We start from the raw sequence: 26764 nt of genomic DNA, 5'->3' as shown, positions 1-26764 counted from the left end.
CGGAGAGGAGGCTGGGTCGTTTGGGAAGGAAGCTGGCACGGCGCCCATTGGCATCGCCGTGGCACCGCGGCTCGTTTGCTGCCGCTCCTGCCAACTCCCGCAAGGCCGCCAGGCGGGTCTTAGGGCGTCGCTGTCCGGAGTGCTGATCTCAGCCTTCGAGCGGCGCTGCCGCAGTTGCCGCTGTCCGCGGTGCTGATCTTTACTTGCGAGCGGCGCTGCCGCAGTCGCCGCTGTCCGCGGCGCAGATCGCTGTCCGCCGCGCGGCGGGAGGCTCTGGGCGCCGCTGTCCGCGGTGCTCATCACATGACCAGCCCGTGAGGCGAGCGCGGAGCTGGCGGCAGCGAGCCGAGCCGAGCCGGGCGATGAGGAGGTGCTGCCCGGGCTGAGCGCTGCTGCTGCTGCTGCTTCTGGGGGCATGTGAGAGGCGGCTAGGCGCTTCGGGCGCCGGGCTGCTGGGGCTCTGCGAAGCGGGATGCAGATGCGGCTGTGAGCGCCGCCGGCCCCGCCATGCAGAAGGCGATGCGGCTGAACGACGGGCACGCCGTCTACCTGGGGCTGCTGGCTAAGAAGGACGGCGCCCGGCGCGGCTACCTGAGCAAGCGGAGCTCGGACAATACCAAATGGCACCCCAAGTGGTTCGCCCTCCTGCAGAACATGCTCTTCTACTTCGAGAGCGACTCCAGCTCCAGGCCGGCTGGCCTCTACCTGCTGGAGGGCTGCGTCTGCGACCGGGCGCCCTCGCCCAAGCCCAAGGACCCCCTCGAGAAACAGGTAGGTGAGAGACCCGGGATGGGAGGAGGACTGGGAGGAAGCGAAGGGGTCGGGGGCGCTTCGATCTGCTGCTGCCAGCCTGGGCCGTGGACAGCTGGGTGGGGGAGGGGAAGGGAGAGGAGCCCTGCCCGGTGTGTCTGCTGCCTTGAGATTTGTGTGGGGACGGTGTGTGCTAGGCGTCGCAGGTGCTTGTGACACACCTGCCCCCTTCGAGGCCAGAGGGGGTCAGGAAGGCTCTCCAGCTCCAGCTCTCCCAGCGCTGCAGTGCCAGCAGTCTCGCGCTAGCTCCCCCCTCTCGTGTTCCCATTTTTGGATTCGTGTGCTTAGGACTCTATGCGGGACGGGCGGAAGGTACTTCCTTTACCCCCACCCTCTCCAAGAAGCCTGCTCTGGCCAGGAAATTGAAGTTACTTCAGCCAAGAGAACATTTAAACAAAACCAAAAAACCCACAACATTTGGGGTAATCAGTCGTATTAATTAGTCAGCAAGTTGAAATGCAAGGGTGCCCCCGGTGGAGAAAAAGAAGAAGCAGGTCTTCTGCAGCAATCCATGTCACCCTCCACCCGCCTCCCTCAAGCACAATTCACCTTTATCAAGTGAATATTTGGGTGCTGGGCTTTAGGAATTATGACTGGGTCCAGGTCGAGGCATCTGATGGTTCTTAACCTGTAAACATAAAGTGTTATAGGAAAAGAGCAATTTGGTCCCACCAGAACTTTCAGGGTGTCATCAAAGTCAGCTTGCAGTGGGTTTGCAGAGAGTTTCCCTTCCACACAGGACCTGGGGCCAGCCAACCCACCCGCTGATTCCTGAGCTATCCTGTTGATTTAAATGCAGTTATGAGAGATACGTTGCGGCCAGTCCTTGACTATCTGCAGAGTCTCCTCAACAGTGAAACTAGCCATGCTAGAGCAGCATCTGTGCTAGACAAGACCTTCAACAGTTGGCAATTGGCTCTGTCCATGGCACGCTGATGCAAAGTCCTCCTTACCATAGAACACGAGGAATGACCCTCTCTATTAATCTGAGGCCATCCTGCAGGTACAGAGCTCAGCCCCTGCAAAGCCAGAAACCCTTGAGGATCCCATTGAGGAGATCCTTCACAGGCCTCCATAGCTTTGGCTAGTGAAACAGCTCCACTGTCAGCTTAGGAGCAAAGGTGGAGGTCTCTGCAGTGATGGGGCTTGTGGGTTCTGCCTTTTGAGGAAACTCGATGAGGAGGTTTGAAAATACAGGGGTGCCAATTGAGCGTGTAGAAGGACTTGTTGGATAAAATGACCATTAAACTGTTGGAAGGAAGATACTATGTGGGGTGACTTCCTCGCCCAGGAGAGATTGGTTTTGTATTTGCAATTGTTCCTTCTGTGCTACTGATTTGTCTAAAGTCAACCAGAAGAGGCAAAGACAACATAGCCATCATTGTGCTCTCCAGGTGTTGTCCCATCAGTCCCAGCCTGCATCTTTGGTGGTTAGGGTTGATGGGAGCTGTAGCTCAATAATATATGGAGGGCACCACATTGGCTACTCCTGCTCTAAGAAGACCTGAGTCATGAGGCTATCTTCCTGTCCTCACTTCTTCTCTTTCTGTTTCCTCCCCCCACCTGCATCCTCTTCCTTAGCCCCTGGCAACTCGTGAGCCATTTTCAGGTCCCCCTTTTTCTTCTTTGGCACACCTTCCTCAGAATCCTTAGGGCATCTTGGGTGCCATGTGTTCTTCCTTCACAGAAAATAAATAGCAATGCCAGCATTTGTTTAGTATGTTAGTCATAATAACCCTGCAAGGTGGGTCCTCGTTTTGATCCTGACAATGATCTGAAGTCACAGGACATTGCCAAACTATTAAAGCGAATGAGTTTTGGTTCTGAGCAGGGCCAGGATGAGAACCTGTCTGGGACCTGTTTGTAAGCAACAGTGGAGGAAGACAATGTGTCCCATCAGCACATTGCAGATGGGAGGTGGTTGACCTGGAAAGAAGAGTAAGGAGCTTGCCCCAATTTGCACATGGCTTCCCTCATGTGGCAGGTGCATGAGTGGTCACATTAGTCCTGCCCCTGCTGCCAATGAGAAACCACTGTGTGTCTGTGATGCCAGCATGCCAAGGAAAGTATGGTCTCTTGATTTAGGGATTTCTGTGGACATCCCATTTATAACTTTGGCCTCTCAGCAGGTTTTCTCTCCACCCCCAATAGTTGTTAGGCATTTGATTGGCCAACTGCTAGCAAGTACTATAGATCTTGGCCTGACAGCTCTCTCTCTGGATGCAGAACACAGGAAGCTGCTTTATACTGAATCAGACTATTGGTCCATTTTGCTCAGTGTGGTCAACACTGACTGGCAGTGGTTCCCCAGTGTCTGAAGCAGGAATCTCTCCCAGTGCTACCTGGAGACTCCAGGGAATGAACCTGGGACCTTCTACATGCAAAGCAGATGCTCTACCATCCAACCTTTTCCCATATGGACTTATCAGCCTTGCTAAACCATTGCTGCCACACTTATCCATCACCGATGTTGACATTAACTTTCTTTATTTCACAAATTGCTGGCAGGTTTTTTTTAACTTTTTGGTGGGACTGACCAAGAGCCCATTTGGCATTGATGTATGGGCTGGTAAACCAGTTGGCCATTTCTGTCTTCACCCATGTCTCCTTACATGTGTACTGACTTATCTGTCCACTAAGGGAAGGGCTGTAGCTCAGTGGTAGAACATCTGCTTTGTGTGCATGAAGTCCCAGGTTCAGTCCCCAATGGCATCTCAAGGCATGGCTGGGAAAGACTCACCACTACCTGAAACCCTGGAGAGCCACTGTTGCTAGTCAGTATACAGAGCTCAATAGGCCGAGGGTCAGGACTCTGTAGCAGGCACCTTCCAAGGCTTCACATATCTGAGGAAGGAGGAGCTTGTTGCAGATAGCAGCCCTTCCCAAACCGGCAGGTATGGGATATATTTTTCTGCTTCAGACCAAACCAACAACACATTGGGAATTTGTTTCATTCAGCTACAACTAAACGAGTCCCCTTTGATTTATAATTGAGTCCATTTTGACATTTGTAGAGCTAGTTCATGGCTGGGTCTCCTGCACAAAAGGATTAATCACCCTGGCCTTGGCCCAGGAATTGCAAACTTAATCTCCAAGTAGCAATGTGTTTTATTTCTCAACAAGGAGCATAGTGAAGATCGAAGGCCTCTGACTTTGGTCAGGGCATTTCAACTCTGAAACCTGGGTGGAAGTGAAATCTTCAGATAACTGAAGAAGAAGAAAAAATGTTTTCCTTCTCTAGTGGCAGCTTTTGGAACTAGATGTTCCCTTCTACTTGAATTGGGGAGATTTTCAGGGTGGTGTTCTAATTTGCTACAGACAGGTTATATGATCAGTTAAACATTTTCCTATCACCCCATCATGTCCAGACAAAACACCAATATTACTACTGAACTGCCAGGGAGAGAGCCAAGGTGTCAATAGGCAGGCTCACCTGTCAGATTCTTATCAAGGAAACTACAAGTGGAATATCTGTAGGGTGGAAAATAATAATTAATATCACCCCATGTGGGTTAATTAATAAAATAATTGGCTGGATCCTTAGATTCAAAGCATGGGGTTTAACACACACTCCAGCAAGAGAGAGCCCCCAGCAGAGTATAAAAACACAGAATCATGCAGCACAATGAAGCATGGGAATAATAGACTGTTAGACCTTTTAAATATCCTGTTCAGTCCACTGCCTCTCTTGCAGTGAACAGACCACAATGTAAGTAAATTGAAATGCTTTACTTAAAAACTCCAAAGGTCAGATTCATGCATTATTCCATGTGGCAGCAAAAAGAACACAGGTAGAAAGTCTTGAATTTACAAAATACGGAAAAACATTTATGAACACGTGGTCTGGGCTTGAAGTGATCAAGCCCATATGTGTTGCTTGGTCAGCTTTACAAGATGGAAGAGAATGAAGAAAGAAATTTCACTTCTCCAGCTCAGTCAGCATTCACATAACCTAGTAGTTTGGATTGCTGTCTGCTGGCAGTTTAAGTTTATAGTTCATGGTTCCCTGTAATTATCTGACAACCGCTTTCACAGCAGTCTCATCCTTCTCAGTGAGAGACCTAACTACTCAGGATTTCCACTGAATTTGCTATGTCAGGTCTTGAAGTTGTGGTCAGGTACAAAAAGTTTTCCAATTGCTGACCTGTACTGGTTGTTGTCTGGCAAGAGTTCAGATTCATCTGGGCTCTTTAGAAAGTCAGTAACCATTGGGGTGGCTACTTCCATAGCTTCTTGCAGCCCTAAGCTGTCAAGCAATTCAATAACTTTTTGCTTTTGACTTAGAAGATAAGATCCTTCTCTTTCTGTTTAAACACTCAAGTAGGAAGAAACATTTCCGAGTTGTTCTGCTCCTTTGCTTAGGTCTTTCACAACTTTTGGGTAGTCTTGGTCATTTTCAGTTGCAATGATCAAGTCATCTTCAAATGCCAACACATAAGAAAATTGTCCATTTTTGCATTTGGTGTGCAAGCACTTGTCTGTGACCTTGTGTGTACCCTAGCTGTGGGGAAATGCTGCGCAGTTTCTCATTCCATGCTCTAGCAGCTTGTTTCAGATCATAAAACCCCTTCTGAAGTTTGCATACTAGATGCACTTCCTTTGGTTTGTTAAAACCTTTGGCCTCTTCCATGCAAATCTATCCTGAGGTTTCTCTATGCAAAAACACAGTTTCAATCTCTATGTGTTTTGCCTCTATTTGTTAAGAAGTTGCTGTGCCTGAAAGCAGTGTAATACTGGAATATCTCACTGCAGGTGCACAAGTTTCATCATAGTCCTCTCCAAACGTTTGCAAGTAACCTTTGGCCACAAGTCTTGCTTTGTAGTGCTCAACTTCCTCTTCTGCACCCTGCTTTACCTTGAACACCCACTTGCTTCCAGTTGCCTTCTTCCTGGGAGGCAGCTTGGTGAGGGCCCAGGTCTTGTTCTGGTGCAGCGCATCAATCTCCTCTTATGCAGCATCCCTCCACATATGTGGTTGGCACCTGCTCAACCCCCAAGTGGAAGGTTCTCAGGGTTGTGCCAATGACCTTGTGGTGTAGGACAATCCTGGAGATGGGATACTTTTGTTGGGTCTTGAGGAGTGTCTGACATATGGCTGTGAAACCACATCAGTCTCCTCATCACCCTCCAGCACAGACCTCTTCTCATCAGTCTCCTCTCCTGCTACCTGTAATCTGCTCCTAGGCTTCTCCTTCCTGTTCATCATTTGTGCTAGGTGATGTGACAGTAGAAAGCAGATATGTCAATTCAGGAAAGTTCAGGAGGGCTCTTATTTCTTCTTCTGACCTCTCCAAAAAATATATTGCAGTTCCTCTCTTGGCAGCTGTCCTGTGTTCATCAAAATGAACCACATGTCTTGTGCTGACCTTTCCAGTATTCAAGTCAATTGCTCTGTCACCTTTGCTCCAGTAGCATATCCAATCATAATAGTCTGTCCTGATCTGGAGTCTAACTTGTGTCTATTCTCCTTGAGTACAAAGGCATAGCAATACAAGTGGTGGCCATTTCACATGGGGGGTTCCATTCGTCGTCCCCCCCATGTGTGTTGGTGGTGCAAATAAGCATTTCATCCCCCGTTCTGCCCTCTTCCGGGTCCAAAAGGACCCGCATGTCTGTGATCACGTGTCAGTTGGACACACCAAAAATGTTCACTGCCTGTACTACCAGATACATGTTTGTGTGACATACTCGGCACTCTTCCATGTCAAAGTTCTAAAGCTGTACATGTACTTCTCTTGGTTGGCAATCTGTTGTGGAGATATATTGCAGGGGCTACCACATCTCCCCACATTTGTTTGGGAAGGCCAGGGTCACTCGGCATGCACTTTGTCATCTCCATAAGAGACCTAAACTTTCTCTCAGTGACTGAGCTTTGTTGAAGGGTGTGTAAAACACTCCCCACTTGTGTGTAATCCCCTCTTCATCCACAAGAGATTTCATGTGGCTCGAGGTAAACTCACCTTCACTGTCACTGACCAAAGTTGTGGGTTTCCTCTGAAGCTTATTGCTCACCGTGGTGATGTGTTTTCTGAACTGTACAGTTTCACTTTTCTCCTTTAGAAAGTACACATTGCAATACCTTGAGAAATCATCCAGAAAAATTAGTATGTATTTATACTTCCCTAGGGAGGGAACATTAAGTGGGCCATACACCTCAGTGCATACTACATCTTGCAGTCTGGTGCTTCAGTAAATGGAGGGAAATAAACTTTAACACTCTTCTCAGTGATACAGTTTATGCACTTGGTTGTGACTGGTGCATTTTGGTTTACCTTCATCCCTGTTGCAAGCTCCTTGCATTGCAGTTCAGTTGTGGGACATACAGTGGTACCTCGGGTTACAGATGCTTCAGGTTACAGACTCCGCTAATCCAGAAATAGTACCTTGGGTTAAGAACTTTGCTTCAGGATGAGAACAGAAATCGTGCTCCAGCAGTGCGGCAGCAGCGGGAGGCCCCATTAGCTAAAGTGGTGCTTCAGGTTAAGAACAGATTCAGGTTAAGAACGGACCTCCGGAATGAATTAAGTTCTTAACCCGAGGTACCACTGTATAGGATTTGATGCATGTGATTTTCTTTCAATTGATTGCTAAGTTTGCAGTTTAAGGTTCCTGGACCTATACCACATCTCTTTATGGTTTCACCATATGCAATTTGAATCCGCTGATGGGTTGACATGGTCAATGCTGCCAAATAAATCTTCATCATAACTCATATATGAAGAGCATCCAGAATCAATTAACCATTTGTTTGATTTTGCATCACAACAGTTTAGAGTTAGATTCTTCTCATGCAAGGGGGTGAAAGGGGAGGATGCTGTGGGCCATGGAAAAGTTCCAGCACTGGATGGGACTCTGGTTGCTGGGCAGAAGAGGCCAGGAGGCAGCAGTGCTGTGATGAGGTTCCCTTGCTGGGGCCCTTTGCTGTCAGTGATGCCTATTTGGTTTTGTGTCGAAAGGTGATGTGGTGTGCCCTGTTGTGTAGTACCTGCCTTGTGTCTTTAGGCCTTTTAAACAGGGCAGTTTAAAGAGAAAGACAAGGAGGGGCTCCTGGAACCTTTTGCCAGGATGTGGCCCAATAGCACATCTGCTCAGGAGGAGGAGAGATGTCGATGCCCTTAGAAGAATCAGGACTACAGCAGCTATATTTAGATGAGAGAAGCCCTAGCTCAGCCTGGCCTGGAATGCGTTGAGGTTGCTGTGGAAATCGTGCATCGCAACATATCCTTGAAGAAGCATTCCAAAGAACTCTGCTGTTGGAGAGTTGCACCAGGCGAGGTCAACAGCAGAAGAGCCATTGAGATGAAGAGGGTCAGGCATTCTCTGCCACTCTTCTACTGAACTCCTCCATCATTGTCATGACATATGAGACATGCTGCAGAGTTCTACATCAGATATTGGTGTGTGTGGGGGGGGTTTCTGTTTGTTTTCTTTTTAACCTGCTGCAGTCTCAGGAGGCTGCCAAGCTGAGTGGCGGAAGAAGAGGCAGGAGGGGTTATTCAAACTGTTCCCTTTCTGCTGTTGAGGAGTTCAAAACTGTCTTTGCACTGTTGCATTTCTCTCTTTGGCGGGGGATGGGTCATAGAGGAACCATTGTCCCTTGCAGCTGAATAATGTGTCTAGTTTTTGAGCAGAATTGCAATGGTAGACAAGATTGCTCTGCCTCCCTCCCCGCTCTTGAGTGCAGCCTCAGAGGCTGCTTTTCAGCTAGACACAGAGGCGGGTGGCGGCAAAGAAGTAGTTCACACCCTCCTGTCTACACTACATCAAGTATGCTCCCACCATTGGCTTGGGAAGCAGGGTACACACAATGTGGGCCACAATCCATATTGTTACAAAAGTTAGGTACCGCCCCATTCTCTGCTGAGCAGTAGCAAGATTCTAAGGGGTTCCAGGCACTCACCTAGGTTCTGTGTTTCTTTCGAGAAAGGAAACACAGTGGAGACTGTTGTAGCTTTAAGAAATATGATTTATTCACATATTGACACCTTCAGTCTGCACGGGGGAAGCCCATCTCTTACAACATGGTCATTTCAAGAGGGGCTTGTTCCCCACAGCAGTGCAGCACTGGAGTCAAAGTCATCTCTCCCAGCCAGCCTTCAGCCAGCCTACCCAAGATGGATCCTGATCTTTGGTCTCCCTTCTTCTTCTCAACATACCTTGCTAAAAACACTCCCACCCTGAAACCTCAAACATGCACCCCATCAACATGGCAGTCTCTCTCTGCCCAGGCCCAGGATTCCTCTTAGATGGGCCATCAACACGTTTTGTCATGTTAGCGCCTCTATCCCAGGTCCAGGTGTGGCACTTGCTTGGAATTAAATTAAGCCTGTACTTTTCCATGGGCCCCCAATCTTTGCTTCAATACTCCAAATAACTGGAGTTGCCATGTGTCCTCTTTTTCTAGGACATGTCCTCTTTTTCACGGGTAAAATTTCTGCCCAGGTGGTTTTTTTTAATTTGCAGAAATGTCTCTGGCTACACTTTCTGGATGAGACATTGACATAACCGGTGGTTGAAGACTTGCTTTCATTTTCTCTTCTCCTGCCCCCAACAGCAATATATCACAGTTTCTAAAGCCTACATATAGTCGGGGTATTTAAAATGAGAGCCATTATAGTGTCCTCTTTTTTTCTCTTCAAAATATGACAACTTTAAAATAATCAAAATCCTACTATTTATTAATTTCTAGGGTCTAGGGGGGTCCCCCCAAATCTATAACAATAGCTATCCTGTTGTTTCTTACAAAATGCTGTGTTTTGATGCATTTCCCCCACAAACAGCTTCAATCCGAATTGAGAAAAAGAATGACTTAGCTGTGTTTTTGATTAAGCTCACATAAATGCTTTCATATTATCATGCAGTTCTGATATCTTAGCACTCTCTCCTCATCGCTTTTTGCACATAGTGTAAAAAAATAAAGAATAAATGGAGATAAGAAATGGCAGGGTGCATTAGACACCATTGCAATGATTATTATATGTTTCATTATTTATTTTATTCATGTACCAGTTTTATCTTCCAAGGATCTCAATGTGGTGTGCATGGTGGCATTAGCAGCACCAAAATGACTTTCCTGGGGTGCAAGTCTAGGCAGTGTGTATTTGAGGTCCTGGGGTACCCAGATGATAATACCACACACACACACCCCAGCCTCACTGATATGGTCCAAAGGAAGGCAATATGTTTGGCACCAGCTTGGCTGCAGGAATTCCCAGAAGGAGGCATACAAGGCACCATCCAACTGACCCAGGAACTCTACTCTGGATTTGTGGAGGGTTTACTCCTTAGACTTTTCTTCTCCCTAGGATATCCCACATGGCGGCAGAGGTTTAGGATCAGAATATTCCTTTTTCTAGATGGGCTACCTTCACAGGTTGATGAGCCTCAACTGCCCCTCATTTCCCTCTACAACATGTGCAAAAACCACCTTCTTGACCGATGGACCACCTATTGGTCTCATCCGCTCAATCCACCAGAGCCTGTCTTTGCACATAGGGGAAGTCCCTAACTCACTGAGGGTTTGAGACCCATTGGCTACCCTCACCTGGTTTAGCCAGCCAGTCAAAGCCATTCCCTGAGTGTGGTTGCTGCCACATGCTGGCAGCTTCTAGGAGCCACAGGAGAGAGCTGGCTGGAATGTAGTTAACCATATATAGGAAAGAGTTGCATCTATTGCTGTGACCCTTTTTTCCACCTTTGCCCTACCCACCTCCAGCATGTGGCCACAGAAGGTTGTCCAAAAGAGGATGTGTCCCTTGGCTAGAGTAAGAGAGGAGCAAAGGAATCTGCTTCATACTGTGTCAGTCTGCTGGTCCATTTAGTGCAGTGTTCCCTACACTGACTGGCAGCAATGTCCCTCCAGGTTTCCAGATAGCGTCTTTCCCAGCCCTTCCTGGAGATGCCACTGGGGATTGAACCTGGGACCTTCTGCATGACAAGCAGCTGCTCTGCCACTGAGCTGCCTGCTGCCCTTTCCCTCTCTAGAGCATTTGCTTTTGTCTGTGCTTGGAGGCCAGCAGTTTTGTGGGGCCATGTGGTTGGATTTTGGATTCCAGGACGTCCTGGCAAGAGGCAGAACGGACGGCGCTCAGCATTTCCTTATTTATTTTCCAACTTACTCGGTTCTGTCTCTGGCCTTAGAGAACATCCCTTGTTTCCTAGGAGACTGCAGGGAAGGAGAGTAGATGAACTGCGAAAACTCTTTTGCGGTTCTCGAAGCCGCCCTGATGAAAATTAACACAAATACAGTAAATGCCAAGGGAGGCTAAAAATAGCCTCTGTGCCAAGCCCCATTCTGCTCCTGTCCATGTCAGCCTGGCATCTGAGATGCAGCAAAGTCTGCGGGGTGGGGGGGAGCTTCCAGGGCTGGTGGGTGGCCTGGATTCTAGGGGCCTGTTCTGGGGCAGGTGCCTTCCATGGGCATGTGTCCATCATGCCCCTTGCTTTCTCAAATGCTGGTCCATGATCCTGCTGCAAAGGTTCAGCATTGTCACCTCTTAGAGACAGGAAGGTGGGGAGGGGGCATAGAAAGTAGCTGCCCCAAACCATTTGCTCATCATAGTGCCTCTGGAGGGGAAATCTGGGTGAGCTCCCATGTCCCAAATGGCAGGGCCGGCATCTGCTGTCCCCACTACTGCTGCCCCCTTCCCACAGCCAGCCCATGCAAGCCAGACCACAGAAAGCAGCCAGGTGCACTGCAGAAAATAAGCCAGGAAGGAAGAGACATTGAATCAAAGGGTTGGAAGGGATCTGAAGGGTCATCTAGATCAACCCCCTGCAATGGCATGGCTGTAGTTTGGAAGTGGCTGGTGGTCTCTCCTGGGGCCCTCTGGCCTCTTCCCTTGACAAAGCGAGGAGGGAATGGCTGCAAACTGCTTTCTCCTCTCCTTTAGGCAGACTACCTACCAGCCGAAGGTGATTAATAAATTGATGGTAACAACAACAACAACAACAACAACAACAACAACAACAGGCCCAATAATGCTGCAAAGCCGTATCTAATCTGTCATGGTTTCCATGCTTTTGCCTGCTAGAAAATGCTTTCCATGGACTTTCCCCGTAATAAATTTGTAACCTTTTGAGTTAGTCCTCTGCTTTCTGTGTCTTCTGTGTAACAATGCCAGGATGAGTTAGTGATATTTGGCAACCTTGCAGTGGAATGCAGCTGGCTGCCTTTAGGAGTAATAGCTCTTCTCTTTGTTTTTATAGCATTATTTCACCGTTAACTTCAACCATGAAAACCAGAAAACCCTGGAGCTGAGGACAGAAGATGCTAAAGACTGTGATGAATGGGTAGCAGCCATTAGCCATGCCAGGTAAGTCCTCCTCCTTTTCTCAGTGGCTCCGTGGAACATGAATCCTGCTGGGGCAAAGTGTCTTGGGATGGAGGGCTGGGCTGGCATGTGTCAGGTCAGGTGCAAGAGGCCGCTGACCATGTTAATTCTGCTGGGGGAGAGAGAGTGGGAGAGGGAGCCAGTAAGAGGCCTTATTTCTGGTCACCCTTGCTGAGCAATGGCTCATAAGTAGTAATAGTACTGTAGTATTATTAGTATTAGTATTATTATTATTATTATTATTAGTAGTAGTAGTAGTAGTAGTAATATAATATATTTACCGGTATTTCCCCAGCCACTCTGGGTGGCTCCCAACATAATATTAAAAACATGATAAAACATAATAATAATTTATTATTATAGCACAGAAGAAACCATATAAGAGGAAATCAGCCCCTCTGGGCTGCTTACAGAGAAAACGTTGACAATGAGCAATGCTTGGGCTGACTCTGGAATTCTAAAGAAGCACAGGATTTTGCTCCATGCCTAGAATTCAGCATCCTAACAACCTCAGAATTTGTTGTTGGGTTTTTGGTTTGCGTTTTGCGTTCTACATCTCATGGCTGCAAACAGGGCTGGCCCAAGACATTTTGCTGCTTGAGGCAAAACAGAAAATGGCAGGAGCCCCCTCCCCCCCTTCTCTGCTGCCACCTGAGGCGACTGAAGGCAGCCCAGGGAAGTCCCAGCACACTGAACGTGGGGGAGAGAAAAAAAGGAGGCAAGAGGGGAGCAGGCAGTGGCTGCAGGCAACAAGCACAGGAGGCAGTGAGCAGCACAGTCCTTGGGCTCCAGATCTGCCGCCCCCTCCCAGCTGTGCCCAGCCTGCCTCCCAAGGTGACTACCTTGTCAAAGCCCTGATTGCAAAGATAAGCATCAGTGTGTGTAGTCAGTGCCAGGTAGGAGCAGGAAGCGGGGGGGGGGGGGATCTGGAGAAGGCTCGGGGTATTAAGGGAGTGTCCTTGCTCTCCTTCCCAGTTGCCCATGGAACTGCCAGAAACAGCCTCAAACAAGCAGGTGTGCCGTGCAGAATGGGAACACCTACACTTCCAGGCATCAGTTTGCTTTGTCTGGAGTGGAAGGTGGGATGCCTTTTTGCAGCACAGAGGATGCTTTGTGGCCTTGCTGACAGAGGGCTGAGGGAGCCCCCCCCCCCCCCCCGGCCTTCTCAAAATGTGCTCTGGGCAGCAGCTGGGCAGACTTAGGAGTTGGAGAGGATGTTGCATCAGATATTTTTTTCTCTACTCTTAATGCTGCCTCTGCACCTGGGACGCTGCCAGTTGCCACAGCCAGAGATAAGAATTCATCCTTGACATTTGCGTTTTAATTCCATTCCCTTTCTTTTAACATTCAATTCATTTTCCTGGAAAGGCTGCTTTTAACCAAGGAGGGAAACAAAGAAGCGACTCCCCCACCCAACTCACATGTGAAATATTGTGGGCCAGATCCTTCCACGAATATTTGAATTCATAGAATTCGTAAAATGGGATTAAATGGCAGTACAGCCCTCAACATCTTTACTCAGAAATAAACCATTCTGAGTTCAATGCGGCTTTACTGTGTGATTGCACCCTGTGTTTCCCAACCAAAGTCACTGCCAGCTTGGAAGGAGCTTGGCCATTCCCAATCGCCTGCAGTCCAAACCCATATATAGGTCTACTCAGAGGTAAGGTACACTGACTTCAATGGGACATATTCCCAGGTTAGTAGATATAAGATAGCAGCCTTACCTGTCCTTTAGTACCACTGAAGCCAGTAAACCAAGCCTGGTATAGTAGGACATGAATCTGCCTCCTTGATGGGAATGAAAAGGTCTTCAAGGTCTTCAGGGTTTCATCTTCATAACAGTTGCCAGAGTTTTTGCAGAATCTCTCGCTGATCCTTGTGGGCTCATAGAGTTGATCCATGTGACCCAAAGCTGGCACAGAGCACATTGAAAATGAAGAGAGCATCACAGCTGGTCACACAGTGGAAGAAGCCACTGTCCAATTGCTCCAGCATGTAGCCAGATCAATTATGATCCCTGTCTTCTGCTAAAAATTGATGTGGCTGCAAGGCAGATCAAGCAGCAAACATGCCTGGTGTCTGTGGCCAGCAGGAGCATAGTTTGAGATTAGCATGTGCTCAGGGCCTCTTTGGGGTCATGTGGGTTGGCCTCTATATGTAGCCCACTGGGTAACAGTGGCAGAGTGCAAGTTTGGGAATTGGACATGGAATCTTGATCTTCAGATAATCACTTCTTTGCTGTTATTACTCACAGGCTGAATATGGGAAGTCAGCCTTCCCCAGTCTCCTGGTCCTGCAGCTGCAGCTGGTCCTGCAGCTGCTCTGGCTGAGGCTGATGGGAGTCAGTAGTGCCAGCTTGGGTGCCCGGGCTGTGAGTGCCATGCAGCATGCATGATATTGGCACTGCATTTTGTGGGTGCCGGGCACCTTCATGGGGAATTTTGTGGGTGCTCGGTCACCCAGGGCCCCAGGGAGTTGGCACCTATGATGGGAGTTGTAGTCCATGATTTCTGGAGGGCCCTAAGTTGGGAAACGGCTGTTCTAAAATGTTTGGATAAAAAGAATGGCTGGAGCTTAATGGGAATGATCAATCAGAATGATCAAATTCAAGCCAAGCAGTGGCAGGGGAAATTCATGCTCTGAACTGTAGCAGCAGAGTCGTGCCATTCCCTTCCCCCCATGATGAATGCAGTTATCACTTGATGGCTTGTTGGGTCGGCTCTCTCTCTCGCTCTCCCCCCCCCATAGGATTTTCTAATTGTGTTGGCAGCAGACATGGCTTGAGGAAGCCACCTGATCCACCCCAATGACAGCATTTAGGGCAGCCCATGGACCTGATCCCCCAAGTTTTCCATGGTTGTTGGTGGTTATGAGTGCCCAACCTGGTGGGTGGGTGTGAGATGCAGAGCAGGCAGGAAAAGCAACGGAGGGGAGGAAATGTCTTAACAACTCTGTCTATATAACAGTTATAGGACTCTTGCTACAGAGCATGAAGCTTTAATGCAGAAGTACCTCCATTTACTTCAGATTGTGGAAACGGAGAAAACAGTTGCCAAGCAACTCAGGCAACAAATTGAAGATGGAGAAATAGAGACTGAGCGCCTGAAATCTGAGGTAAAAACATGCTGATTATGCAAAGGGCAAAGGAGCCTGTGTGGTTGGTCCTTGTGGCTGCATTCAGACATGTATCGTGCCAGGAGAAATGTACCCCCTTCCTCTCAGCAGGGTTTTTTTTTGCCAGCAATGGGAAGGACCCCATCTGCATTTCCTGCCCTTTGGGGTATTTGATGGCACACGATGGGCTGTTTTTGCTGCTCTCTGACTTCCAATTTGCTTTCAGGCGAACTGTATACTTTGCCTATTTTGATTTTACAATGTTTATGGGCAGTTTGCATTTGTGTAGCAGTATTTAGTTAGTTAGTTATTAAAAAAATGTATCTATATCGCTTTTTACAAAAAAATAATAATATGAAAGCAGTTCACAACAGCAAAAATAAGATAAAACAATAACATAAAAGCATAAAAGGTTTAAAACAAGGAAGTTTAAAACAAAGATCAGTAACCCATTTTGCAGGACTCTCAATTGCCTGAATAGGCCTGGTGTAATTGAAAATTTTCAGCAGGCATTTAAAGGTTGGCACAGAAGGTGCCTGCTGGAATCTCCACAGAGTCTGACAGGACTGGGCCAATGACTTGGTTTCTATTGCTGTCAAATGAGCATCACCAACTCTGGGAATGAATAATGACACTCCTGCAAATGATCTCGTGACCGAGCTGGAATAGAAATATTCAGATGATGCCTAAGGTACTCTGGACCTAAGTTGTTCGGGGTTTTTTAAATGAATACAAGAATGTGGATTCATTGTTGCTATTTCTTTGGTTTCAAACTTTATCTAGTTTAATTTTTTAAATATTTCTGTAAGTCACTTTGGGCTGTTTTGAGAGAGGTGAATTGTTAAGCAATTTAATAAATAACCGCAACCGTAATGCAAAGGAAAGCCATCAGAAAGATGGCATGTTCTAGAGGTGAAGTGATTTGTAGCATCCCAGGTGAAAATGCCATGAGAACCAGATTCACACATGCACAGGCAGGGACTGAACCTGTGTCTTGCTTCTGCATGGAAAAACCTGTGTCTGAATGGTGTTTTGAAAACCAAGTCTCTGGGCCGGAGTGTTTACCCTTTGACAAGAGACTGCTTGAAGTTCCACCAGTTACTTAGTGCTGGCTGTGCAGGAGACATTAATACCCGAAGCACAGCAATATTCATCTGGAAGGGGGTTGAGTAGGATACTGTCGGTTGGGCACGTTATGGTGTTCAACAGATTTTAGAAGGGATGCCTGGAAGACCCCTAATCTGAAAACTTGGTTTCTTCCAGCAGTAGCAGACCTTGCCATGGGCATGAATGTTATGGGTCAAAGCTGTTCATTGTATAGTTTAAAAAAATCGAGCAACAAGTAACCCAAGAACTATCAATATGTTGGTGCATAATTAGTCTGCCTCTGAGCTTAAAGTCTTAGTGTTGTACTTTCTGCTGTTCCCCTCAACAACACCCCACTACCCTTTGAAGCGCAGATCAAATGACATTTCCCTTTAATGTGCAAATTTTGCTTACTGGATTTTGAAAGGGAAAAGCAGCTCTTTCTGCTGTGTAAAAGATTTATCAGCAGACCAGCCAGGAACTCTCCCTGCTTGCAGAGGAGTCATTTCAGCTATTAGCATGGCTAATATCAGAAGTGAGTCCATTTTGTTCTGAATATGATCTGTTTGATAATGCCTAATTATGAATAAATTGCACACTGCGTTAAAGTCAGTGGTTTGGTTGGTAGGTTTATGGGGACAAGATTTTCACTGAAAGGACAAGGTCCACCAGCTGTGATTATTTATTATTGTTTATTTGTTGCTGCTTCTTTTCCCTCAAAAGTGAAATTCAAACTGACTTGCAAAAATGAACATTAGAAACAAGGATAAAGCAACTTAAAATACACAAGTAATATAGATAGATAAAAGAGCAGATCCTTTTCCAACCCATGAAAAGATAAGCAGAAAATCAAGATCCTAAGACTTTGGGGGACTAAAAACACAGTGATAGCGCCCGGCATGACTCCCTGGGGAGAGCATTCCACAAGCAGGGAGCCACCACTGACAAGGCCTGTTCTTGTGTTGCTGTCCTCTGCCCCTTCCTTGGAGTGGGCACATGGGGAAGGGCCTCATGTGGGGAATTCAGAGTCTGGGTTGGTTCATGTGGGAAGAGGTGGTCTTTGAAGTACGGGGGTCTTGAGCTACATATGGCTTTATTTGTCAAAATCAGCACTTGGAATAGGGCCCAGAAACTAATTGGTAGCCAGTGCAGTCAGGCCAGGATTGGCGTAATGTGCTCAGAACCTCTTGCACCAGTGAGCAACCTGGCCGTGGAATTCAGCATCAGCCACAGTTTCCCAACCATTTTCAATGGCAGTCCCACATATAAAGCATTGCAGTAATCTAGCTGAGCAATTGCCAGAGCATTGAAAACAGGAGTGTCTCCACCTCCATCATTGAGCCTGGACCCGGAAGTCCAGCTCCGAGGGCCCCCTGGCAGTTCCCTTACTACGAGAAGTGGAGTTACGGAGAACAAGGCAGAGGGCCTTCTTGGTAGTGGCACCCGCCCTGTGGATCACCCTCCCGTCAAATGTCAAGGAAATAAAAAATTATTTTACTTGGGAGACATCTGAAGGCAGCCCTGTATTGGGAAGTTTTTAATGTTTGATGTTTTATTATGCTTCAATATGTGTAGGAAGCTGCCCAGAGTGGATTGGGCAACCCAGGGAAGGGTACAAATGAAAAAATATTATTAATAATAACAGGAGTTAAGCTATCCCTCTCCAGACAGGGGTGTAGCGGGCCCAGCAGCCAAAACTGACAGAGGGCACTTTGTGCCACTTGAAGTCACTTGAGCCTTAAGTGACAGTAATGAATCCACAAGGCTACACAGCTGCTCCTTCAGAGCAGAACAGACCAAATCCCACCCTTCCTCTCAGCTACTTAGAATAATAGAATTGTAGAGTTGGAAAGGACCCCAAGGGTCATTTAGTCCAACCCCTGTGACGCAGGAATCACAGCTAAAGAATCCCCAACAGGTGGCTATCCAACCTCTCTATAGAAAACTCCCGCGAAGAAGAGGGCTTGCCACAGGGCCACAGTTTGAAGGACATGCTGCGGGGGGGGGGGGGGAGAGACCATGCTGGGCTCAGGGGTGCGCCAGATGTGCACATTCTCTGAGCCCAGTTCTTTCCCCATGAACACCTGCATTTTCCTTCTCCCCCCTATTCAGATGAATGGGACTGAGTACTGAGCCTTTTATGTCTTCTGTGTTCCTGCGCATGAATTATAATAGTTTGAAAATGGAACAAAGACTCTCTCCCCCAAGGCATGCACACTGTACATTTGAAACACAACACACCCCAAAGGATCGTGGGAACTGTAGTCTGCTCAGAGTGCTGAGTTCTGTGAGGCGTAAACTAGAGTTCCCAGAATTCTTTGTGGGAAGAATTCCTTTAGGTGTGTGTTTATATGCTGCCTAAAGAGTGGGGCAGAGAGGGGTTGCATTGCCAGGCAGAAGTCTCCCAGGAGGTACTCAGTGGACACCCCACCCCCTTTTAGGCCTAGGAAGAGGTCCCTACTTTTCTCTAGCCCCTCAACTCCACCACAACCCTGATCTCTGGGAGTGGAGCAGGGGCGGCCTTTTAAAAATAAGCAAGCCTCCTGCATAACTCAGGATCCTCACACCCACCTGCCCCCTTTCCCTGTTTTGCTGCCCAGAGCACCCATATGCGGCATGCGGCATGACACTTAAAAAGAGGGGGTGTGATGTTTAAAAATACCAGGGCTCTAATGGAGGCTGCTCTGTATCTCGTTGCTAGGGGCAACCTCAGGATGTTAAACTGAATGGCATCAGCTTCGAAGGGACAATGCTTTCGTGCATCTCTGATTTGTTGTTGTTGTGATGTCACTTCCCCAGAGCCAATCTTGCTTCTACGCCTCCCAGTTCATTTGCATGCTTGAATTTGATTTGTTTAGGAGTTTTCTTTGCATGGAAATAGGCATTTTACATCTCCGTCTTTCAGTTCATACAAGGAGTGTTTGCACCAAAACATTGTTCTGGTGAGTTGCCGAGGCGTGACTTCAGCTAAGGGGCCGAGGGGTTGAAAAAGCAGCAGGGAGCATCCAAGACAAGGAGTCTCCCTTCTGACTTCAGTTGTACTTCATGGGCAACCTGTGTTTGCTTATGCATCCCATTTTTGAACATTTGAAAATGCGCAACCAGTTAACGGATGCAAGATAAGGAAGCATGAGGCTTCTGGGTGCAACTGCCTGATCAGTCTGGCCCAGGAGGTTGTCTTAGGTGGACAATTCAAGCTGATTGACCTTTATGGATATTGGGAATGTTTTCCTGGGAATCCAAACCAACCTCAGCCCTGACTCTGACCTGCAGTATTATGACAGACCACATTGCAGAGCTGTAGTAAGCTAGAAAGTAGAGGGGGGGGGGAGAGAATTCTCCCTCTCTCACAACTTGTGCACACCCAATGAAGCTGAATGCTAGAAGATTTGGGACAGATCAAAGAAAGTATTGCCAGAAACCACAGGATGGGAGAAGGCTCTTGGGCTTGGATCCTGCTTGTGGGTGTCCTACAAACACCTGGTTGTCCACTGTGAGAACAGGATGCTGGACTGGATTGTCCATTGAGGTTCGACTGTTTTAGCTTTGGGGTTGGCATTATCTGGGCCAACTTTTAAATGTTTCGTTCTAAATAAGAACTGAGTTAGAAAGAGTCAAAGATCAGGAAGCTCTTGGCTCTGCTGCTATCTTTTGGACTTTTTTGGAAAGTGGGATACTATGCTCAATCTCAGCTGCATTAAAACCTTGGAGTTTTCCTGTGATTTTCAAGGACTGCTTTCGCTGCCATCCACTGATGCATTGAGAAACAGCTTCTCAGTCTGAATCAGGAAATAACACCTTCTGACAACAGAATGGTCCGCTCTGTACTTCTTGCTATCCACACACCATACCTTTAAAGCACTAGTATAGGGACGCAGGTGGCGCTGTGGGTTAAAGCCTCAGCGCCTAGGACTTGCCGATCGAAAGGTCGGCGGTTCGAATCCCTGCGGCGGGGTGCGCTCCCGCTGCTCGGTCCCAGTGCCTGCCAACCTAGCAGTTCGAAAGCACCTCCGGGTGCAAGTAGATAAATAGGGACCGCTTACCAGCGGGAAGGTAAACGGCGTTTCCGTGTGCGGCTCTGGCTCTGGCTCTGGCCAGAGCAGCGATGTCACGCTGGCCACGTGACCCGGAAGTGTCTCCGGACAGCGCTGGCCCCTGGCCTCTTAAGTGAGATGGGCGCACAACCCCAGAGTCTGTCAAGACTGGCCCGTACGGGCAGGGGTACCTTTACCTTTACCTTTTATACCACTTTGATAGTTTGAAGGATCCTGGGAACTGTGGTTGATTAAGGGTGCCTGGAATGGTCACCTTGTGAGGTCAGCACCAATAACAACCTACAATTCCCAGGATTATCCATGACTGGGTGTCAGATGCCTTTTCCTCCTGTCCTTTCTGAATAACTCCATTCCATCCCCCCTTTTTTCCTTCCAGTGGCTCAACATTACATGTTGTTGAGTTATTCTGGATCCTTCTCTCTCTTGTTTTTTCTCTCTGGAGATTTTCTAGAGCATTTGCAAATCTCAGGGTTACTCTGAGTCTGCCAATACCTTTCTCTTTTGCGTGGGTGGTGTGGTTTGGGCTACAGAAGCATGAACACAGAAAGACATTAATCAGATTAGGGGAAAAAATGATATTTATACACTAGGCTAATTAATTCAGAGTAAGTCACAATTTTACATCTACATCACCAACGCATGTGTTTTCCTTTACCTAACTGATGGTGATTCAGCTTCCAAGCAACACAATTCCAAATTTGCCTTCGGAAAGTAACCACCCTTTAAAAAAACAAAAACATTTATATGAAATAATACTGAGAATGCTATCAGCTCCTTGCCCCAGTCCCTAAGAGACAGCCCTGAACAGGAGGGATTTGGCTGTGTCAACTGAAAATACAAGGGCAGGAGGCCTGGCTACCTGGCACAGGTATTGCCATCTTCTCAGTCAAAAAGTGAAGAGCTGAGGCAGCAGGTCACAAGGCAGGTGGGGAAGGAGGCTGGTGGGTTGTGCCATGTCAGACAGCTCCTGCCTCCTCTTAGGACCAGATCAAAGCCCTCATAGCAGAATGGGCAAGCCTGAAAACCAAGCAGGGGGCACGTTATTCTCCTCACAATAACCCTGCAAAGCAGTATAGGCTGCAAGAGAGTGACTGGGAGGCACTTAGTCACTAATCTTCAACACCATCACAGACACACACAACCATCACTGTGCTGTCAACCCCCTTCCCCTCCAGGGCCAGTGTCCTCCCCCCTGGTCCCCATCTGTAGCTTACAAAAAGTGGAGCCTTCCTTCCTTCCTTCCTTCCTTCCTTCCTTCCTTCCTTCCTTCCTTCCTTCCTTCCTTCCTTCTGCATTGCAAGGAGTTGGACTGCAGGGTGCTTTGGGTTCCTTCCAAGTCTACAACTTTATTTATTCTTTACTTCCAGGGTGGCTGTGCATCTTGCAAAAGGCATTGCTGGGGGGACTTGTGTCATCCGCCCTCTGAGCTGGCCTGTGGCATTGTGTTTGGATTGGAAGCACATCCAGCCACCCTGAGATCAAAGTTTTTAAAAGACGTTTTAACGCTTTAAAAGGGAGAGGAGGGCAGGGGAATTGGGGCCCAGCGGAAAAGATGGAATGGGGAGTTTGAGCTCCTGGAGCCAAACCTTGACAATGCCCCTGAAGCCAAGTCGCCTTGTGGGGAATGGGTGAAGGTGTGTGTGTGTGTGTGTGTGTGTGTGTGTTCAGCCTGGAAAAGCAAAGGGAAGGTGCAACCATCCCTACTGGAACTTGTATTAGGGGACCCCACCTTTGATCCCCCACACATTGACTTGAGTACTGGCCTCATTCAAACCATTTCATTTAAGTGATAGCTTATACTGGACCAACTGATATAAGAGGATGTAAGCCAGGCATAGGCTAACTCGGCCCTCCAGACGTTTTGGGACTACAACTCCCTTCATCCCTAGCTACAAGGACCAGTGGTCAGGGATGATGGGAGTTGTAGTCCCAAAACATCTGGAGGGCCGAGTTTGCCTATGCCTGATGTAAGCTTTTGAGTTGCACAGGGCTCTTCATCAGATAAGTTTTGTGGAATTCACCCTATATTAACATCAAGTGGTTTGGTAAAAAAAATCAAATACTTTGTGTGTGCCTCCTGCAATAATATGGAAGAAAATGGCAAAGGACTATATATGAGTTTATTATTGCCTACCAGGGAAAGGGCCTTTTTAGTGGTGTTCCTCCAGCTTATGGAATACTTTCTGAGAAGGCTCAACTAGTGCCAATGTTAGGCGTTTCTTTTGACACCAGGTGAAGACTGTTTGCTCTTTTAAAATCCTATGTTTTTATTTCTTATAACTCTTTTTCCTTATTCTTTTTTTTTTTTGGGGGGGGGTGTTTTACTGAGTTTATGCTGTTGGGTGCTTTTACGCTGCTGTTTGTTAATTGTGCTGGCAATGCTTGTAAATATTGATTGTTTTTAGTACTGTTTCATTTGAATTTCATTGATTTTAATTCATGAGCCGCCCAGAGGACACAGTTGATTGGGTGGCATAGAAATGCCCAAATCGAAATAAGTCTGTGATGGAAGCTCCCCCATGGAATTCCGGGGAGTTCCGCACATCTTGCTAGAAGTGCATCTCTCACTGGCTGGGTGCCTTCATCATGATGGGCCCCCTGAGTGAAGCAGGCTTGTTACCATGTCAGTCCTTTCACCTTTACTTCTCTGTTTACTGTCTGCTCCCAGATTGCAGCCTTACTCAAAGACAATGAGCGCATCCAGTCCAATCAGACCAATGCACCCAACGACGATGACAGTGACATCAAGAAGATCAAGAAGGTAGGCTCTGGTGTTTTAGAGAGCTTGGTCTCTGGTCCAGCCTTCCAGATGTTTTGGACTCCCATCAGCCTCAGCCAGCGCAGGCTGGTGGAAGTTGGAGTCCAAAACATCTGTCATAATTGAGGAGCAAGGGCCTTATTATAGCCAGTAGGTGGTGGTAAAGTGTCCTCTTCTGTGCTTTGCAATGCCATTAACCTCCAGGAAGGAGAGCAAACTTTCTGGCTAGGCTGGTGCTTGTGGTTTGCAACACCTGGATGGTGCCAGAGAATGGGGAAGTCAATGTCTCTGTGTGCTTCTGTGCTTTTCTGTGTGGTAGGAAGGTCCAGGTGATGTCTTTGTCACAGTGATATTGACATACAAATGTGAGGATATTCCTAAGGGATGGAAACAGGCACCCAGGAAGTCATTGTCTGGATCACAGCCACTGCAGGCCAGATACACCCAGATCTCTCCACCAGCTCTCCCACAAAAAACATTTGTGGGGGGAGAAAGAAAAGTGCACAGCTCCTGGCTGGGAAGAAGGATCAGTTATTTCTTTTCAATCTGCATTGCCTCCTAAATAGTTTGGGTCCCTGATCCTTAATGCCTCTGAGTGGTCCTGCTTCTCCTTTGACATCTGTTGATAAGACCCTGCTCCACATTCCAGTACAATGACTTTGAGTAAAATGACAGGGACTTTGAGGTTGTGGCACTTGGGAGGCCCACCTTCCCCCTGTGTGATCATATCTGGCTTTTCAGAGATCAATAAAGGCTCTTTTATTGAGTCCACTCTTTAGTCTGCACCGACTCTGCACCCAGAAATCAGTTCCTCTTTCTGCTTCTCTTTGTGTATGTTTTGGCTGCTGTGTTTTTATCTTTATAATATTACTTTGTTGTATTGAAAATGTGACTGAATGCTGCTTTGTGGACTTTGCGAAAAAATAAAAAATAATCATCCAGTGAATTTTGAAAATAAATAAATTCATCCTCTCCTCAGATCTCCTGGTTCACAAGATGCAGGGTGGCTAATCGCTGGACTACTCTTCAATCTCCATCTATAAAAGGAGACTTCCCAGTGAACCATTTCAAGGGTGCTCATGGTGGAAGGGCCTCCACTTTGGACTCCTACAGTTTCCCTGGGCTCTTATGCACACCGTATTCCCCATAGACCATGGAGGATGACCTTTGCTATGGATTAGTTGAGGGAGATTGGCCAGGAAGCAGATACAAAATGTTTGTTTGCTTAAACTGATATTTTAATGCCACTTTTGGCTCTGCAAAGAGTCCCTAAAGCAGCTTGCAGAAAAAAACAAGTAAAAGCAATAAAATAAAACAAGGAAAATAAAACACTGACTTGTTATACGTCGAGACAACATTGCTCACTAAAACAGAGCAGCAAAAGGACTCAGTTTACTGGGCAGATAACAGTAGTGCTGGCTGCAAAAGGAACACATAGGAACACAGAATGCTGCCTTATAGCAAATCAGAACCACTGGTCCATTTTGATCAATATTGGCTACACTGACTGGCAGCGGCTCCCCAGGATTTCAGGTAGGAGTTTCTTCCTAGAGATGCCCGTGGGGATTGAACCTGGAACCTTCTGCTTGCAAGGCAGATGGTGTACCACTGAGCTATGGCCCTTTGCCTTTTCACTATTCTTTTAGAGGTGGAGAAGAAGGGACCTTCCCAAGGGAGGGGATATTGGAGCCAAGAAGGCCCCACAGGTGTGCCAAGGCACTTTTGCCCGCAGCACTGTCAGGCTGTGAACCTGAACTTTCGGAGGGAGGGAAGGGTGCCACTCTATCCAGAGCAAGCTGACTGCCCATTCCTGGGTTAGGCTTCAACTGCCCCCAACATTTGCCTTGTCGGTAGGGAAAAGGATGCAGTCCAACACAACCTCCAGATTCCAAGTGCCTCCTTGTCTTACGATGGAAAAAAGGATGGGGTGGGTGGGTGGAGATCTGGGTGGATGTCATCTACATACTAATGGTGATCCTGCTCTCCAGCTCCCCAGATGATCTTTTCCAGCAGCTTCAGGTTGATATTAAAGCAACACAGGGAGCTGGGTGGGAGATAGGGGGAGATGAATTCCTGCAGAAGGAACCCTGGCTGCTTACATTTGGCAGGCTCTGGTGTTTCCTGGATTCTCGCTAAAGAATCTCCAGGCTTCAGTTTGTTTCTTCATCCTTGCCCTTTCCTTGCAGTTTGAGGTTCACCCACACAGAAACCTCCCTCGCCTCTCAGATGGAAATCTTGCATTGATTTACGTCGTAGGACCTGCAGCGTTTCATGCTGCCTGTCACCCAGGAGATTCCAAGCAGGGGAGCGGGGGAACCACCCTGCCGTTTCTTCATTGAGCTTAGTAAACACAAAGGCGTCACTTGTAGCTCATTAAGAGGCTGTAGTTTCTGGGCTGCTTCAGGGCCCCCTATACCTGCCCACACGGTTGGTGAGACCTAGTGCAGACTGCCACCTCTCCATGATGTGTGGGGAGGTGTCTGGGAGTGGGGAGCAAATAGGTCCCCTCTTATAAGCCCAGGTGAAGGCTAACAGCAGCCAACCCAATCCTGGAAACTTTTGGTACCCAAATGAAAGACTCGATGAGGACGAGGCTATGACTCCTTTCTCATGAGAGAACCCCTGGTACTGGGAGAACTCCTGGTACTGAATTGGGGCCCTCTCAACAGGGTGGGCACAGCCGTGAAACCATCCTTGGGCTCAGAGGATGAGTTCCCTGTGCCAAATGTCTATCTTCTCAGCCTTGCAGAAATCAAAGATGGCAAAACCCAGTAGGGGACCAAGGTGGAACAAGCCACATTACAGACTTTGTCAGCCTACAGAAGACTTCCATTGGGTTTAGCTCCCTGTGGGGGCAGCAGTGCTTCTGAATGCCTGTTGCTGGAAACCATAAGAGAGGAGAGTGCTCTTGTGCTCCAATCCCACTTGCAGGTTTTCCATTGGGGCATCTGGTTGGCTGCTGTGAGAATAGGATGCTGGACTAGATGGGCCAGGCTGTCCTTATGTTCTGACTAAGCAGGGGATCCTCAACTAGCAATGCTCATTTGGAGCTGTCCGAGGTCCTGATTTTATCTGCCTTCTGTGATAGAGCTTCTGACCAATCTTCACTGGCTTGATCTGATTTTTCAGGCTATGACTTGCATCTGGCTATTTTGGCCAGCCTCTGCCTGCCTTGCCTTGCCTTCACCAGATACCATCTCCTTCCCCCGTGTGCCTCAAGTGCCCACAGAACAGAATACCAGGCCAATGTGGCCTGCAGTTCAGGGAAGGGGATATAGAACCTGCTTTGCATGCAGAAAATCCCAGGTTCAATCCTCAGTGGCCACTCTAGTTAAAAAGCCCAGGTAGTTAGGGATGGGAAGCCCTGCTGGACTCTCCAGAGAGCCGCTGCCAGTGAGAGTCAACAATACTGGGCTTGAAAGGCGTATTAATGTGTTGTAATTGGCGTTTTGATCTGCTCTTATTTATGTATTGCGTTATCTGTAGCAAATGTTTCTGTGTATATACCCTTTGGTGCCAGTGTGTGATGGTGCTTAGAGACATATCAAAGCCTTTCCTGAGAGTGGAATTGGCATGCTAGGTACAAGTGCAAACATAGAGTATAT

General features: G+C 47.6%; 1 protein-coding gene across 1 annotated transcript in view; it reads left to right on the top strand.

The window, feature by feature from the left end:
* The first annotated feature begins 385 nt into the window (after nt 1-385).
* Nucleotides 386-26764, top strand: part of RASGRF1 (Ras protein specific guanine nucleotide releasing factor 1) — a 59938-nt gene continuing 33559 nt past the window's right edge. The window contains exons 1-4 of the mRNA XM_079953583.1: nt 386-771; nt 12019-12125; nt 15113-15260; nt 23070-23162. Coding sequence (XP_079809709.1) covers nt 508-771; nt 12019-12125; nt 15113-15260; nt 23070-23162 — 612 coding nt within the window. The 5' untranslated portion in view covers nt 386-507. The remainder of the gene's footprint in view (nt 772-12018; nt 12126-15112; nt 15261-23069; nt 23163-26764) is intronic.

The sequence above is a fragment of the Podarcis cretensis genome (genome assembly GCF_951804945.1).
Source record: "Podarcis cretensis genome assembly, chromosome: 14".
NCBI lineage: Eukaryota > Metazoa > Chordata > Lepidosauria > Squamata > Lacertidae > Podarcis > Podarcis cretensis.
The sequence above is the reverse complement of the archived record's forward strand: the minus strand, read 5'-3'. Positions and strand labels throughout refer to the sequence as shown.